The following is a 17,713-nucleotide window of genomic DNA, read 5'->3' as shown; positions in this document are numbered from 1 at the left end:
AACCCCTGCCATAACTAGACTTGATCCTGAACACTCTTGCCAAACTACCATTTGAGTCATTACATAGAATTTTCTGTGGTCCCTCTCACTTAAATTCCTGTCCTTGGTTGCCAAAAATTCAGCTTCTTTCATTGTGTTTCATCAGGAGGAGGAAGTGCTTAGGACAGTGCCAGAAATTTGGCTGAAGTGTCTCTCTCTCTTTATTTTAACCCCAATTATAAGTATTCCTCCTTTGTGTCCTAATCCAAGGAACAGTAAGGAACCAAGATTATACTGTTAGTTTGTGATTGATCAGAACATTAAGAGTGTCCCAGAGAACTCAGAAGTTCAGGGAGTCAAGGAGGCTTTCCTTCTTGAAAAAATAATTTAAGAAGGGAAAAAGCAACAGCCAAATCTACCCTGTCTTATTGGATAAAATAACTCCCCAGTGAGGGTTACATCAGTAGCAGGAAGGAAGTCCCTGAATCACTCAAGAACTCCTTGTCAGAATTATTGGCATAAACTTCTTTTGCTGGTGTAAAGAAGTCACTTGGGCATCACTCCATGCCTTTTTCAAACACTATTGAGTGGATGCCCAGGCCTCGTCCGAAGCAGTATTCAGAAGGAGCATCATATGGAGCATTGTGGGATGCTTGTTCCACTTAATGGTCTAGACTGTTACTTTGGAAATTCTCAAGTGTTTTTGGGCTAGCATAGAGAATCTAGGAGAGAATGGGACATTTTCCTTACCTGATGACTTCTCTTCAGTTTAACAAATTTATTGTAGCATGAGCTTTCGTGAGCTAGAGCTCACTTCTTCGGATGCATAGAATGGAACACACAGACAGGAGATATTTATACATACAGAGAACATGAAAAGGTGGAAGTATGCATAACAACAGGAAAAGTCTAATCAATTGAGATGAGCTCTTATCAGCAGGAAGAAGGGGAAAAAAAACGTTTTGAAGTGATAATTAAGATGGCCAATAGAAGGTGTGAGGAGAACTTAACATAGGGAAATAGATTCAATTAGTGTAATGACCCAACCATTCCCAGTCATTGTTTAGGCCAGAGTTAATTGTATCTAATTTGCATATTAATTCGAGTTCAGCAGTTTCTCTTTGGAGTCTGTTTTTGAAGTTTTTTTGTTGCAAAATTGCCACCTTCAAGTCTGTCACTGAGTGGTTAGAGAGGTTGAAGTGTTCTCCCACTGGTTTTTGAATGTTATGATTCCTGATGTCAGATTTGTGTCCATTTATTCTTTTGCCTAGAGACTGTCCGGTTTGGCCAATGTACATGGCAGAGGGGCATTGCTGGCACATGATGGCATATATCACGTTGGTAGATGTGCAGGTGTACAAGCCCCTGATGGCGTGTCTGATGTGATTAGGTCCTATGATGGTGTCACTTGAATGGAGATGTGGACAGAGCTGGCATCGGGCTTTGTTGCAAGGATAGGTTCCTGGGTTAGTGTTTATGTTGTATGGTGTGCGGTTGCTGGTGAGTATTTGCTTCAGGTTGGGAGGCTGTCTGTAAGCGAGGACTGGCCTGTCTCCCAAGATCTGTGAGAGTGAGGGATCATCTTTAAGGATAGGTTGTAGATCTTTGATGATGCGCTGGAGAGGTTTTAGTTGGGGGCTGTAGGTGATGGCTAGTGGCGTTCTGTTTTTTTCTTTTTTAGGCCTGTCCTGTAGTAGGTGACTTCTGGGTACTCTTCTGGCTCTGTCAATCTGTTTTTTCACTTCAGCAGGTGGGTATTGTAGTTTTAAGAATGCTTGATAGAGATCTTGTAGGTGTTTATCTCTGTCTGAGGGATTGGAGCAAATACGGTTGTATCTTAGAGCTTGGCTGTAGACAATGGATCGTGTGGTGTGTCCGGGATGGAAGCTGGAGGCATGTAAGTAAGTATAGCGGTCAGTGGGTTTCCGGTATAGGGTAGTATTTATGTGACCATCGCTTATTAGTACAGTAGTGTCTAGGAAATGGACCGCTTGTGTGGATTGGTCTAGGCTGAGGTTGATGGTGGGATGGAAATTGTTAAAATCACGGTGGAATTCCTCGAGGGCTTCTTTTCCATGAGTCCAGATGATGATGATGTCATCAATGTAGCGCAAGTAGAGTAGGGGCGTTAGGGAACGAGAGCTAAGGAAGTGTTGTTCTAAGTCAGCCATAAAGATGTTGGCATACTGAGGGGCCATGCGGGTACCCATAGCAGTGCCACTGACTTGAAGATATATATTGCTGAACTTTGTGACTTTGTCCTCACCCACAACTATTTCACTTTTGGGGACAATATATATCTTCAAGTCAGTACCCAGAAGTCACCTACTACAGGACAGGCCTAAAAAAGAAAATAACAGAACGCCACTAGCCATCACCTACAGCCCCCAACTAAAACCTCTCCAGCGCATCATCAAAGATCTACAACCTATCCTTAAAGATGATCCCTCACTCTCACAGATCTTGGGAGACAGGCCAGTCCTCGCTTACAGACAGCCTCCCAACCTGAAGCAAATACTCACCAGCAACCGCACACCATACAACATAAACACTAACCCAGGAACCTATCCTTGCAACAAAGCCCGATGCCAGCTCTGTCCACATCTCCATTCAAGTGACACCATCATAGGACCTAATCACATCAGACACGCCATCAGGGGCTCGTACACCTGCACATCTACCAACGTGATATATGCCATCATGTGCCAGCAATGCCCCTCTGCCATGTACATTGGCCAAACCGGACAGTCTCTAGGCAAAAGAATAAATGGACACAAATCTGACATCAGGAATCATAACATTCAAAAACCAGTGGGAGAACACTTCAACCTCTCTAACCACTCAGTGACAGACTTGAAGGTGGCAATTTTGCAACAAAAAAACTTCAAAAACAGACTCCAAAGAGAAACTGCTGAACTCGAATTAATATGCAAATTAGATACAATTAACTCTGGCCTAAACAAAGACTGGGAATGGTTGGGTCATTACACTAATTGAATCTATTTCCCTATGTTAAGTTCTCCTCACACCTTCTATTGGCCATCTTAATTATCACTTCAAAACGTTTTTTTTTTCCTTCTTCCTGCTGATAAGAGCTCATCTCAATTGATTAGACTTTTCCTGTTGTTATGCATACTTCCACCTTTTCATGTTCTCTGTATGTATAAATATCTCCTGTCTGTGTGTTCCATTCTATGCATCCGAAGAAGTGAGCTCTAGCTCACGAAAGCTCATGCTACAATAAATTTGTTAGTCTTTAAGGTGCCACAAGTACTCCTGTTCTTTTTGCGGATACAGACTAACACGGCTGCTACTCTGAAACCTCTCTTCAGTTTGACAGTCGAGACCCTCCCCCTGTTCAGAGCCTGGATATAGTTTCAGTTTGGGTTTAAAATAAAATGTGTGTTTAAAAATATCAAATGACTGCTTTCAAAGTGTCTACTGAGCTGTTTAGCACCTTATGTGCATGACTGGAAAGGTTTTGTGTACTGCTCCGTTAATTTGTAGGGAGGCACTATGTCCTAGCATAATTTTTTTCTTTGAAAAAGATTATATCTTGTAGGGAAATTTGCCCATCCAGGGCTGTTCATCATAAAATTATTCCTTTAGTTAGGAGGGAAAAACATTTCCTAAGGAAGTTATATCACTAAAATTTCCATTATAGAAGTTTTATAAATTCCTGTGGTGAATCTGATAGAATCTTTTGTTGGACTAGATGGACAATTGACCTAATCCAGCATAGCAATTAGGATGTTTCTGTGATATGAAGATTTGAAGAAATCATCTAAATAGAGTAATATATTTCAACTTGATATGTTTTCTCTTCAAATCAAAATAAATTGATTTGGAAAGATTTTTATGTAGCTGTCACTCCCAATATTTCTTCCATGGTCTCTCACTACATGCAGTATTATTTATTTTGTTCATTTTTTTTGCTGTGTCTTTATAAATGAATTGATTTTCTTTGTGCAATTTAAAACAAGCCTCTGTCAAGATTCTCTTTAAAAGTCAAGTGTATGTAATATCTTTAAAAGGTAAAATTTGTGTATTATGAACTCATTTTAACTTAATCTGCTATCCAGGAGTGAGTATGATGGAGATCTACAGTCACAGCTTTTAAATAAAGCTAATGAAGAAGATAAAAACTGTAGCAGAGCTATTTCTGTTGTGAATGCTGTGGTACGAGCTGCCAAAGACCTGTTACACAGGGCTCTTGCTGTAGATGGTAAGACTTTTTTTCTAATTGAAACTGTTTTATTCTTTGGCAACACGAATTAATGGTAGTGAGATCAGTGTCTCTACAGTATAGATAGTATTAACATATAATTCTTCCTCCTCCTGCCCCTCAGGAATATTCATCTACTGTCAAGGGTGCCAGAGCCTTCCCAAAAGTAGGGGGGCCTCCCTCCAAGACCCTTTTCCTGGCCAAGCCAGAACAGGATTGGGGAGCCCATCCACCTCCCGCCCAGGGAGTGGAGGGCTGAAAGCAGCCCCCTGCCCTCCCCCTGGAGCTCCTGCCCAGAACAGGTGGAGGGACCCACTTCCCGCAGCTGCCAGCGCTGCTCAACCTGACTCTGGCTGTGGGGAGCCGCAGAGCCAAAGCCCGGCCATGATAAGAGCCGGGCAGGCAGCTGTGGGGAACCCCGGCCTGTGTCCATGTTCCCTGGTCCCCCACCTAGGGCAAGTTGAGGTTCTGCTGCGGTTCCCGACAGCTGCCCAGGCTTCCCAGCTGGGCTCCACACTGGCCTGGCTGGAGGTTGGGACCTCACAGGGAAGAGGAGGGGAAGGAGGGCAAGGTTTGCCCCAGTGAAAAATGGACGGACCACAACCCCCATTTTCAAAAAGTGAGAGGGGCCCTGGCCCCCTTCCATTCTCTCCCTCCCTCCCCCCGATCCGGTACCACTGTCTACTGTATAAATTACAGCATGTTTTTCATTACTGTGTTTATCAGAAAAACTGTTGAAGATAATGTGTTTGAGCATTTTCCCAATAAATCCCCATTTTTAGGAGATTATCATTTGGTCTTATATAATTAAAGTGGTGCTTGGGCTACTACTTCAGAATAAGGATTAATTGACTCTAAAATATTAGACCATATTTTAGAAATTTGTTGCAGATTTTATTTTTGAACATAAACAGTTTTTATACCTTTAGTAATCAATTGACAGAATAATTTATTTCTGCTCTAACAAATGAAGCTTTTTATACAGTGAATGTTTTAAATGAGAATTTTACCTTAAAATGAATTTTGCAGGCTCTTATATTGACTCTGAAACAGGGTGCACTTTATGATAAAAATAATTTAAACTGAAAATGCATCAGTGTAAACATAAGTTTTTATTTTATGAACCATTACTATACAGTAGGCAAAACAGAAAAAATTAATTTTGTCAGAGCTATAGTACGTTCATTATAAAGAATATCTAATTATTGTAATAATCTTTGTTTAGCTGAAGACATTCCAGAATTGCTCAGCTCTTCCAGTCTGTTTTCAATGCTGCTTCCCCTTATAATAGCCTACATAGGACCAGTAGCTGCAGCTATTCCCAAGGTATGTTCTTCAGTAGCCTATACAGATGTATTTTTAAAATGCTGTATAAGAGATGGCTGTGGTCTGAAAGGCACTTTTGTGTTTGTGTATTCTTTTGAATTCCTGATTAACCTTAGAACACTTGACACATTAAAAGCTGCCCCTGAGGTCCTGTAGATCCTCCCCTTAGGCTGGGGGGGATCCTTTAGCATTGGGCAGGCTTCTGCCCGCCCGGTTCCCAGAAACACAAAAGATACACTGACCAATAGAAGAGTACAAAAGTGTTAGGATTTTTCAGCCATGGTAACAAGAATTGTCTATAGGCACTTTCTCTACCCTTACCCTTTTCTACTGTTGTCTCAGAATATTACTTATGATCTAAAAGACCAATTTATAGCAATGTTTTCTTAGCCACTTTTTCATAGATTTGTAGAAATGTAGTGCTGGAAGGGACCTTGAGAAGTCAGTAAATCCATCCCCCTGTACTGAGGCAGGACCAACTAAATAAACTTAGACCATCCCTCACAAGTGTTTGTTCATCGTGTTCTTAAAAACCTCCATTGATGGGGATTCCACAGCCTCCCTTGGAAGCTTATTCCAGAGCTTAACTACCCATATAGTTAGAAAGGTTTTCCTCATATCTAACCTAAATCTCCCTTGCTGCAGATTAAGCCCATTACTTCTTGTCCTACTTTCAGGTTCCCCCTCAGTCTCAAAACTAAACATGTCCAGTTTTTTTAACCTCACTTTGTATCCCAGCCCCAGTTCATCCACTAACTCAGCATCTAGATTCTTCTTCTTCCCTAACAGCTTTTTCCAACTGCCTCACCTTTTGAAGTCATCCAAGCCCCTTCCCAGCTTGACCTACTCTCCAGTGAGCTGTTCGCTTCCCAGGTCAATATTCCATGCTGCTGCATCACAGCTGCAGGCCCTAATAGCATGTCAGTAACTCAAACCTGCAGCAGGTGCTAGTGCTCTGGCCATAGTTACTACACAGTGATCCATTGATAACTACTCTCCGACTACAGTCGTTCACCCAGTTCTGCACGCACCTTATAGTAATTTCATCTAGACCGCATTTCATAAGAACATAAAAATGGCCATACTGGGTCAGACCAAAGGTCCATCCAGCCCAGTAGCCTGTCTATTGACAGTGACCAATGCCAGGTGTCCCAGAGGGAGTGAACCTAACAGGTAATGATCAAGTGATCTCTCTCCTGCCATCCATCTCCATCCTCTGACAGACAGAGGCTAGGGACACCATTCCTTTCCCATCCTGGCTAATAGCCATTAATGGACTTAACCTCCATGAATTTATCTAGTTCTCTTTTAAACCCTGTTATAGTCCTAGCCTTCACAACCTCCTCAGGCAAGGAATTCCACAGGTTGACTGTGCGCTGTGTGAAGAACAACTTCCTTTTATTTGTTTTAAACCAGCTGCCCATTAATTTCATTTGGTGGCCCCTAGTTCTTATATTAAGGGAACAAGTAAATAATGTTTTCTTATTCACTTTCTCCACACCACTCATGATTTTATATACCTCTATCATATTCCCCATTAATCTCCTCTTTTCCAAGCTGAAAAGTCCTAGCCTCTTCAATCTATCCTCATATGGGACCCATTCCAAACCCCCAATCATTTTAGTTGCCCTTCTCTGAACCTTTTCTAGTGCCAGTATATCTTTTTTGAGATGAGGAGACCACATCTGTACACAGTATTCAAGATGTGGGCGTACTATGGATTTATATAAGGGCAATAAGATACAGGAACTCCTCACTTAAAGTCATCCCGGTTAAGGTTGTTTCGATGTTAAGTTGCTGATCAATTAGGGAACATGCTTGTTCAAAGTTGTGAAATGCTCCCTTCTAACCTCATTTGGCAGCCACCTGTTTTGTCCACTGCTTGCAGGAAGAGCAGCCCATTGCAGCTAGCTGGTAGGTGGTTGGAACCAGGATGGAACAGCAGCCCCCTATCAGCTCCCCATTCCACAAATTCCCTGTGCAGCAGCTGTCCCTCCCCCCACTTCCATGTGCTGCTCCTGCCGTCTGCCTTGGAGCTGCTCCCAGAAACGACTCCTTGCAGCACGGGGAGAGGGGGAAAAAGAGGGGCTAATGTCAGGGTGTCTCCCCCTGCTCCTGCACCCCACTTACCCTATCTTCCATAGAGCAGGGGGGACACAGGACGGAGGGAGGGAGCTTCTAGGAAGTAGCTGCCATCTCAGGTCTCAGCAGGCTGATTTAATTAACAAGGCAGTGTACTTAAGCCTGGGGTCAGCTACTTAAAGGGGAAATGCACATTTTTTCTCTCACACACAGGGTATGTGTCTCTATCTGCCCTTCCTCCTTTCCTGCTGCCTGGTAGAGTGTTGACTGAGCCCTCAAGGATTGACTCTCACAATTTTTAGTTCATTTAGCAGTAAGGCATTCCCTGGGAAATATCTCACCCTCTGACTCCACCACAGCGCGCGTGTGTGTGTGTGTGAGAGAGAGTGAGTGTGTCAGTCTTTTCTCTGGTGAAAAACATTTCCCTGGAACCTAACCCCCTCAGTTATATTAATTCTTATGGGGAAATTGGATTTGCTTAACATCATTTCACTTAAAGTGGCATTTTTCAGGAACATAACTACAACGTTAAGTGAGGAGTTCCTGTATTCTCCATCTTATTCTCTATCCCTTTTTTAATTATTCCTAACATCCTGTTTTCGTTTTTGACTGCCGCTTCACACTGCATGGACGTCTTCAGAGAACTATCCACGATGATTCCAAGATCTCTTTCCTGATTAGTTGTAGCTAAATTAGCCCCCATCATATTGTATGTATAGTTGGGGTTATTTTTTCCAATGTGAATTACTTTACATTTATCCACATTAAATTTCGTTTGCCATTTTGTTGCCCAATCGCTTAGTTTTGTGAGATCTTTTTGAAGTTCTTCACGGTCTGCTTTGGTCTTAACTATCATGAGCTGTTTAGTATCGTCTGCAAACTTTGCAATCTCACTGTTTACCCCTTTCTCCAGATCTGTTGCTTCTCCCAGTCTACTAGACCCTAGTTTGCTTATGAGAATGTTATGTAGGACTGTGTCAAAGCCTTACTGAAATAAAGATATATCACATCTATTGCTTCTCCCAGTCTACTAGGCCAGTAACTCTATCAAAGAAAGAAATTATGATTGGTTTGGCATGATTTGTTCTTGACAAATCCCTGTTCGCTATTTCTTATAGCCCTATTATGCTCTAGGTCAGCAATTCTCAAATTGTGGGTTGCAACCCCATTTTAATGGGGTCACCAGGGATGGCTTAGACTTGCTGTGTCCCAGGACCAAAACCCAAGGGCTTTAGCCATCGGCATTGGGACTCAGGTTACAGGCCCCCTGCCTGGGGCTGAAGCCCTTGGGCTTTAGCTTTGGCTCCCCCCCACAGGGGGGCTTGGGCTGGCTCAGGCTTCAGTCCTCCCTCCTGGGGTCTTGTAGTAATTTTTATTGTCCGAAGGAGGTCACAGTGCAATGAAGTTTGAGAACCCCCGCTCTAAGTGCTTAGAAATTGATTGTTTAATAATTAATAAACAATCTTTCCAGATATTGAAGATAGGCTGAATGGTCTGTAATTCTCCAGGTCCTCTTTGTTCCCTCTTTTTAAAAATAGGTACTATGTTTGCCTTTCTCCAGTCCTCTGGGACCTCAACTGTCCTCCATGAGTTCTCAAAGATAATTGCTAATGGTTCCAAGATTGCCTCAGCTAGTTCTTTAAGTACCCTATGATAAATTTCATCAGGCCCTGACTGCTTGAATACTCTATTTAATTTCTGCTGTTAGAACATCTTCAGTCCACATGGCTGTAACTTGTAGCCTCAAAACTAATTTTACCAAAAAATAACAAAAGATTCTATAAGATGGACACTTTCCATCTTCTGCAATGCATTGGTCACCCCAAAGTAACAAAAATATTAGGCTTATTGATACAATTTGATATTATTTCATCATTCACAGATTAAGCAATAACCTTATTGGATTTCATTGCTTGCTTTAAAATGTTAACATTGCTGTGATTCTGCATCTTGAAATGTGATTTCTTTGTTTTAAAGACTTACTTTCCTGCTTTTTTCATGTGAAAATAACTTTGCTTCTGGCTTGGTGAAATCTGTGCCCCTCTTTAGCAAATTCATATGCGAGGGTGATTCTCTACTCATCCATTTGTGGGGGGGGTTCCCCCCCAGTTTGGTAACTTTTATGGCTTATGATGATTATTAATCATCTGCATATTGCTGTGACTGTACATGCATTATACTTCGGAAGGTCAATGGCAAATGTATATGGCCCTTCTCTGAAGTGGGCTTAAAATCTAGAAACATACATGTGAAGTAAATTTTACATTGTTTATAGAGATGTTAAACCCAGTTGGAGGAGAGGGACATATTTCATGTTTAATTATGCTCAGTGGCGGGGATGCAAATTCAAGACTTTATATGCCCCTAAATTCACAATAGTTAATGTCTGTAGGAGGTTTGCATAGGGATTAAGGGGAAAATACCGCATTTATGTACTAACTAAACTTTTATTTACTATTTATTCAGTATCTTATTTTCTAGGGCTGTCAATCGCAGTTAACGTAAACAATTAACTCAAAAAATTATTCACGGTTAATCGCACTGTTAAACAATTATAGAATACCAATTGAAATTTATTATAAATATTTTTGGATGTTTTTCTACATTTTCAAACATATTGATTTCAGTTACAACTCAGAATATAAAGTGTACAATGCTCACTTTATATTATCATTTTTATTACAAATATTTGCCCTGTAAAAAAGGCAAACAAAAGAAAATGTATTTTTCAATTCACCTCATACAAGTACTGTTGTGCAATCTCTTTATAGTGAAAGTGCAATTTAGAAATGTGGATTTTTTTTTTACATAACTGCACTCAAAAACAAAGCAATGTAAAACTTTAGAGCCTACAAGTCCACTCAGTCTTACTTCTTGTTCAGCCAATCCCGAAGACAAACACATTTGTTTACATTTATGGGAGATAATGTAATGATGCCCGCTTCTGATTTACAGTGTCATCTGAAAATGACAACAGGTGTTCACATGACACTTTTGTAGCCCGTGTTGCAAGGTATTTATGTGCCAGATATGCTAAACATTCATATGCCCCTTCATGCTTTGGCTACAATTCCAAAGGACATGCTTCCATGCTGATGATGCTCATTAAAAAAAATAATGCACTAATTAAATTTGTGACTGAACTGCTTGGGAGAGAATTGTATGTCTCCTGCTCAGTGGTTTTATCCACATTCTGCCATGTATTTCATGTTATGGCAGTCTTGGATGATGACCCAGTACATGTTGATTGATTTAAGGACACTTTCACTGCAGATTTGACAAAACACAAAGAAGGTACCAATGTGCGATTTCTAAAGATAGCTACAGCACTTGACCCAAGGTTTAAGAATCTGAAGTACCTTCTAAAATCTGAGAGGAATGAGGTGTGGAACATGCTGTTAAAAATTGTAAAAGAACACTGATGCAGAAACTACAGGACCTCAGCCACCAAAAAAGAAAATCAACCTTCTGTTGGTGGCATCTGACTCAGATGATGAAAATGAATGTTCATCTGTCTGCATGTTTTGGGATCCTTATCAAGAAGAACCCATCATCAGCATGGAAGCATGTCCTCTGGGATGGTGGGCGAAGCACGAAGGGGAGGAGGAGGGCGTTTTGGGTTTTTTTTAAAGTAAATCAAAAGACATGACTGAACTATGATAGTGTTAATTTTGAGACTATTCAAAAAAGTACTGTAGAGAACTATAGGCTTTTTGACTTTTTCCTCCCAATATCATATAATTTATATTCTACAGGTTGCTGTTGAAGTCTTTGGCCTAGTACAGCAGTTACTTCCCTCTGTAGCAGTTTTGAATCAGAAGTATGCCCCTCCTTCCTTTAACCCCAATCAGTCTACAGACAGCACCACAGGAAACCAACCTGAACAAGGGCTCTCAGCTGGTACTACCTCTAATCACTATGCTGTCATAGAAAGTGAACACCCTTATAAACCAGCTTGTGTTACCCACTATAAGGTAAGGACCATTTCTATGTCTCTGTGCGATTTTTAATACATATCATAAACTGAAAGTATGCATAGATTTTTAAAAGACCTCTAAAGTTGTTACCTAGTTTGTCTCTATGATGTGAGCATACAGTGTTTGCACTGTTATTTGATTATATATATATGAATCTCATGCTATGAGTCATGTACTTGTTCTGAGGCAGCCGATGCAAAGCTATACAGAACCTAAGTCTTTTAGTTAAATTCTCATTTTGTATACACATTTTTAACAGTTGCTTACAACTCAGTTTCCTGATGTTTTCACTGTTGTAACATGCTGTCTGATTTATTTTCTGTTCAGCAGTGAGTGTCTGTTTAGATGGTTTCTTTAACAATGTAAGGTTTTATTTCTTGTTATGAATCAAAATAGACAAAGGATAGTTTAATACGTGTCACATTTTCAAAGTTTAAAGGAACAAAGCTAGGGAGTCGTGCAATGCTTTGCTTTGACAGAAACACCTTCCTTGTGAGCTTCTGGCAAACTCCTGCCTATTCATGAACCTAATGGATAATACCCCACAAGTTTGTTCTCATAGGGAAAGATAGTCCAAATGCATATCCCCAACATTCTTATTGAGGGTAAAAATTTACTCTTATGAAATCTGATATCAGAGCTTTGAGTGTAAGTAATGTTAGCTCTGAGCAAGGGGAGACCCCCGATGCCATAGCACCACTAGTTTGTTTTGTTGGCTGGTAGACGCGACAATTTAAATTATTCATGAAGTTGCCTCGAATCTGACCACCATTTAGGATGCAGAATTCTCAGAGGTTAAGTCCTGTCTGTAGTTTTCAATAAATCATTTTCATTTCTAGAGGTGATGCGTTTCATAATGAAGTCAAAACTATGAAGCAGAAGGTTGCAAGTACTGAAACAACACAAGCTGCAATTCATTCATATCTGCTGCTCTTGAAAATAAGATGTTCTGTTTAGAGAGCAGGGCAGCTGATGCAGAAAATAGAAATAATCACCTGAGCTTTAAACTGTCTGGGCTTCCTACAGGAGTTGAGTTTCTGACTCTGTAATATTTTCTCCATACATGGAACCCCTGAAGTTCCAGACAACATACAAATAAATCTTGTAATTAGTTTGCATTAAAATTAATATAAAAGGGTTCATTTAAGAAACTTAGCACACTATGTCACTATGATCTCAATAACATTTTGGCATACTATTTCAAATGTTGCCAATAGATGACTTATGCATAGGTTACGTTTCAGGAAATGACATTGAAATTAAACTAACTTACTAGTAATTGTTATAACAGTACAGTTCCAAGTCAGTAGATTAGGTTGATCTTAAATGGGGCTGTTCTAACATTAGAGGCAACTCAACCAATCATCTTTCCTCTCCAGTTAATTTGCATGCTTATTTCTGTTGATTGAAATGACTCAATGATGAGGAAGATTGTACATATGTGTAAAGAGTTCCTTGGTAAAATACTAGGTCCCCAGCTCTCGCTTATCTCGAAGTTCTGTAGCTGCCTGCTGACATACTAACCGTCAGATTCACCAGTGTGCTTCAGCTACTTAGTACTGTTTTAGGAGAGCACAAAACAGCCAAAGCATACCACGGAATCTGTCCTTAAAAGTTGTGTAAGATTGATGCTGTATATGTTCAACTCTGGTGGCATTCTCTTTGGGTCTCTTGTTTAGTGTTTATATATGAAATTGATAATTGAAAAATAAATCCTGGACAAAAAACATTTAAACTGGTGTTAATATTGACAGTACTGATCAGTAATTTAAGGGGGAAAAAACATTCTGTGGCTGTTGTAATTATCCCAAAACAAACATTAGAAACCCAGGAAATTCAGACATCAAGGTTAAGATGAAAAGAAGTCCAAAGAACTAGGCATGGAATTGCATAGGTAAGGCACTCACATGAAGTAAAGTCTAGGTAAGGCCATCTCACAAAGTAAAGATTAGCCTGATTTTTAAAGAGATTACTCTGAGACAAAAAACATTAAATCCATTAATCATAATTGTGTGGTTATTGCACGGAATATGCATGGTAAAGCAGGAATAAGTGGCAGAGGGACTTAAAATGATGACAAGAAGCTTATGCTTGATTTGGTAGAGAATGGTGGAGCCATTAGAGCAATGCAAAAAGAAGGGGGAAATGGTCTGGAATATGGGCAAATAAGATGAATCTGTGTACAAAAGATTATTCTCATGCCTTCCTCTTTTGGATTTCTTTTCAAGGATGATTGGAATCTAATAAGGATAACCGAGATTACAGACTAACTTCCTACAGTCCCCAGAAGTCAGTCATTTGATTCAATTGTTTGATTTTAGATAAAAATAACCTGTTTTTCTTTGAGTACTTATCTACGTGTATTTCATTTCTGGTGTGCATGTGCCAGAGATTGGAATGTTTTAGCCAGTGATGTCCGTTGGGCCATGCCTGTGCCTTTTATGCCTTTTAGCACCCTCTCTCCGCAGAAGAACATAAAGGGGGTGGCACAACTTCCTTCCTTTACACTGCCTGCACCTGAGACACAGCACTGACTTAGTTTCTGGCCTCTTGTACTTTTGCTCCCACTTTTTCCAATTTATTGTAAATACCTTCTCTCAGGATAGGATAGTTCTAATATAGTTTAAGACGGTTGATAGGAATCATATTGTGTCTTATTGTAGGCTTTAGTTCAGGCAAGTTTTCTTTGTTTCATTCAGCCAGTACCAGGAGTCAGCCTTAGAAATGGTCAAAATCTCTTGGCTTTAAATATTGTTCATTGTATGAGGCAGCTCTACCCCAACCATAGACATTCTACGTGCTTATTTTGCCCTGGGGAGGAACGCATTAAAGACAAATGTACTTTGTAATGTACTAGTAATAAACTGCTGAATCCAAGGAGGCAAGATTAAAAACTTATCTCCTGGATAAATCCATGAGACCTGCCTCTGGTCCAGAGGCAGGATCCATCTGATTTGGAGTAATCTTCAGTTAGAGTGCTTCTGTTATGTCCTTGTCTTCCAGGACTATCTCTGTCCCTCTGAAGCATTTTCTTGTGGCTTCTGTGGCTGCTCCTTCCTCACATGTTGAGAGAAAGAAACCCCTGCTCAACTTCTGTAAGGAGCAAAAGAGTGGGTCTCTCACTAAAAGTTTTTTGAGAGGACCAGAAAAAAAGGGACAGATCTCTCTGTTTCTGCTAATAAGGCCTCCTCATACTAGTAGGCAGCACTTGCACTTCAGCACCAGTAGTTTTGGTACCGACTATATCGGCCCCATTGAATTTGGTACTGATGTTTTTTATATCAGAGATTTGCCTCTGTCTGTCCTTTTGCTTTCTTTGTCCATACTGGGTTTATCTCCAGCATCATCTAAAAATCTCCCAGCACAACATAATTCTCAGACCCCAATCAGGTCCGCTGCTCAATTTGAGGGAGATCACTCCTTTATCTTTTCTGCTGTGGACATAAGTGGAGGTGGTTCCACCCTCCAAGGGTCCCTTTTTTATGATCCATATATTTCAGACCCCCTGCCTGCTATATCCTCCTCCCACTCTTTATCCCTATATATCCTCCTCCTGGCCTTATTGGGCACTGTGGTCTGTTCAGCACACTAGAAGACAGTCATCTACCTGAAGTATCACGAGTCAGACCTCCATCCCTGCGGCAGCCACCTACAGGCCATCAACAGCAATAACAGTCTGCCTGTACATTTTGTACAGATATTTCAGGCCATTGGTGAATTACCTCATCATCAAACAAGATTGTTGAGATATGAGTATAGTAATGTGTCTTGCTTTCATACCTCGAAATCCTGCTTTTGATCTACATGATATATATGCCCGTTCAGCAAGCACACAGGAAATCTGTGTTTTGTACTTTGTAACTCACATTAGCAATACAAAGTGCTTCACTTTGGATTATCAACATCTCCAAGAATTTTTTCAAAGTGTATAGTGATAGCAGCAGCCCACCTCTGAATTGGCTAGCTCATGGAAAATCTCCTCAGCAGGTCACAATCAATATATATTGTACCTGTTGTTGAGGTTGGGACTAAAAATAAGCAAAACAAATAACATCTAATTTCTACAAAGAAAATAGAATCTATTGTAGCCCTCATAGACTCCTTTATGGTGGAGGTGTATCTGCCTCAAACCAGATTCAGCAAGTATCTACTGATCATCCAGCCCCGGCAGACTTCTGAGATGACCATGAGGACACATCTGCATTTGCGAGGCCATATAGCCTCATGGACGTTTGTGATTCCCTGTCCCAGCTTCATCTAAGTTATTGCCCGAGGATAGCTGAAATCTTTTTATCATTCCAGTTTGCACAGCTTAGACATTCAGATCCAGACTGGCAGAAGGACACTCAGCAAATATGTCACGGTGTTCCTTTCTCCCTGCCATTTCCTGTAAAGTGTATAGTGCCCCATGCCTTGATGTTCAAATGGGGAGAGCATTTGGATGCCCTCACAGTACAAGTTTGGTAATCCAGAGAGGTGGTTTGTCTGCATAGCAACATCCTAGAGCTCAGAGCTGTATGTCTGGCTTGTCTGACTCACATCAAGGCCCAAAACATCCAAATAGTGATGGTCAATACCACTTAAATGTTCTATATCAAGAAACAAGGAGGTGCCAGATCTACTCCCTTATGCAGAGAAACTGTTGTGCTGTGGAACTGGTGTATTTCCCCACTGGATAATCAGTAATTAATCTGACAGGTCTTCATGACATATTGCTAGATCATCTGAGCAGACACTTGCACAAAGAACCACTTCATACAGGACCTCAAGTGGTTGATCAAAGACTCTGTCATCAAGTCAATGTTCAGGCATTGGGGCGTTCCCCATGCAGATTTGTTTACAATCAGAGGAAATAAGAAATGCAAGTTTCTGCTCCGGAAGATGTTAGAGCCCCGGTTGGAAGGCAGATGCTTTTCTGATTCCATGGAATGACAGTCTCTATTATGCCTATCCTGTAATCCCATCAACCCCTTGTGATTTGAGGAAAATCAACCAGGATTCTGCATTAGTCATTCTCCTAACTCCGACCTGGCCAAGGCAGTATTCATTTCCAGATCTTCAGACTTTATCCAAATATCATTTCCTCTCTTGCCAGACTTGGTCAGTCAGACCAACTTCATCCAGCTCTTTCCTCTCTTTATCTCATGGCCTGGAAGCTCTCTAGTTAAAAGATATGGAGAAAACTTGCTGTATGGATGTGCAGAATATCTTGATTCAGAATAGAAAAGATCCTAGTAGGCTTATTTAAAATGAAAGTGCTTTTCTATGTGGTTAGCCTAGCCTAGCCTCTCCCCATCAAAGACAGAGATCCCTCATATCCTTGAATATTGACTATCTTTTTGAAAATATCTGGATTATCTATATATTCTCTGTGTTTCTTTGGCATCCATTTTTGCTCATCATCAGCTGATTGTCATGTTTTTTTTCTCATCATCTCGTGATCATATTTCTTTTGAGGACTCCTTCAGCTATTTCCTACAATCCGAGGACCACCCCTGTCCTAGGATATTAATATCATCCTTAATTGTTCAGTAGGTTCTGCGTTGGAACCTATGACCACACATTTGTTAGCTCATCTTTCCCTGAAGATGGCTTTCCTTGTGACAATTACCTTGTCATGAGTGGATCAACTTCAAGACCTTATAGCTGGTCCTCCTTATCTGATCTTTTTCAGAGATAATTAAGGTGTGGTCTAAGTTTCTCTGAAACTCTCATTTTCATTTGACCCAATACATTCATTTGCCTGTGTGCTCCCACCCCCAAAAACCCATAGTCATCAAAAGGGGAAGCCAGCCTGCACCCCTTAGATGTTGTTGTCCAGGTCCTAGTATTTTATTTACACAGAACAAAGTCATCTAGAGTATCCCCTAGGTTGTTCATTGCCTTTGCTGAAAGATCTAAAGTGCAAGCAATCTGAACCACATGTAGGTGGTGTCAGACTATATTAATATGTTCTAAATTAGCTAAATTAGAGCCTCCAGGGTAAATTAGAGTGCACTTGACTAGAGCATCTGCATCTTTAGGGATATTTCCATAGCTGTTGTACATAGAGCAGCTATTCCAGGCACTTTTCCATCATAGAGAATTTTACGTCTGATGCTTGATTTGACAGAGCCATGCCTAA

At 40.7% G+C, this 17,713-nt stretch overlaps 1 protein-coding gene across 11 annotated transcripts in view; it reads left to right on the top strand.

Annotated features, from left to right (window-relative positions):
* Positions 1 to 17,713, top strand: part of MYCBP2 (MYC binding protein 2) — a 432,876-nt gene that overhangs the window by 229,395 nt on the left and 185,768 nt on the right. For all 11 annotated transcript variants that reach the window (XM_039512057.1, XM_039512192.1, XM_039512052.1 and 8 more), the window contains 3 exons: positions 4,062 to 4,204; positions 5,430 to 5,530; positions 11,368 to 11,586. In XM_039512057.1, the coding sequence (XP_039367991.1) occupies positions 4,062 to 4,204; positions 5,430 to 5,530; positions 11,368 to 11,586 (463 nt within the window). The remainder of the gene's footprint in view (positions 1 to 4,061; positions 4,205 to 5,429; positions 5,531 to 11,367; positions 11,587 to 17,713) is intronic.

This window comes from Mauremys reevesii, linkage group 1, assembly GCF_016161935.1.
Source record: "Mauremys reevesii isolate NIE-2019 linkage group 1, ASM1616193v1, whole genome shotgun sequence".
NCBI lineage: Eukaryota > Metazoa > Chordata > Testudines > Geoemydidae > Mauremys > Mauremys reevesii.
This window is presented reverse-complemented; position numbering and strand designations above follow the sequence as displayed.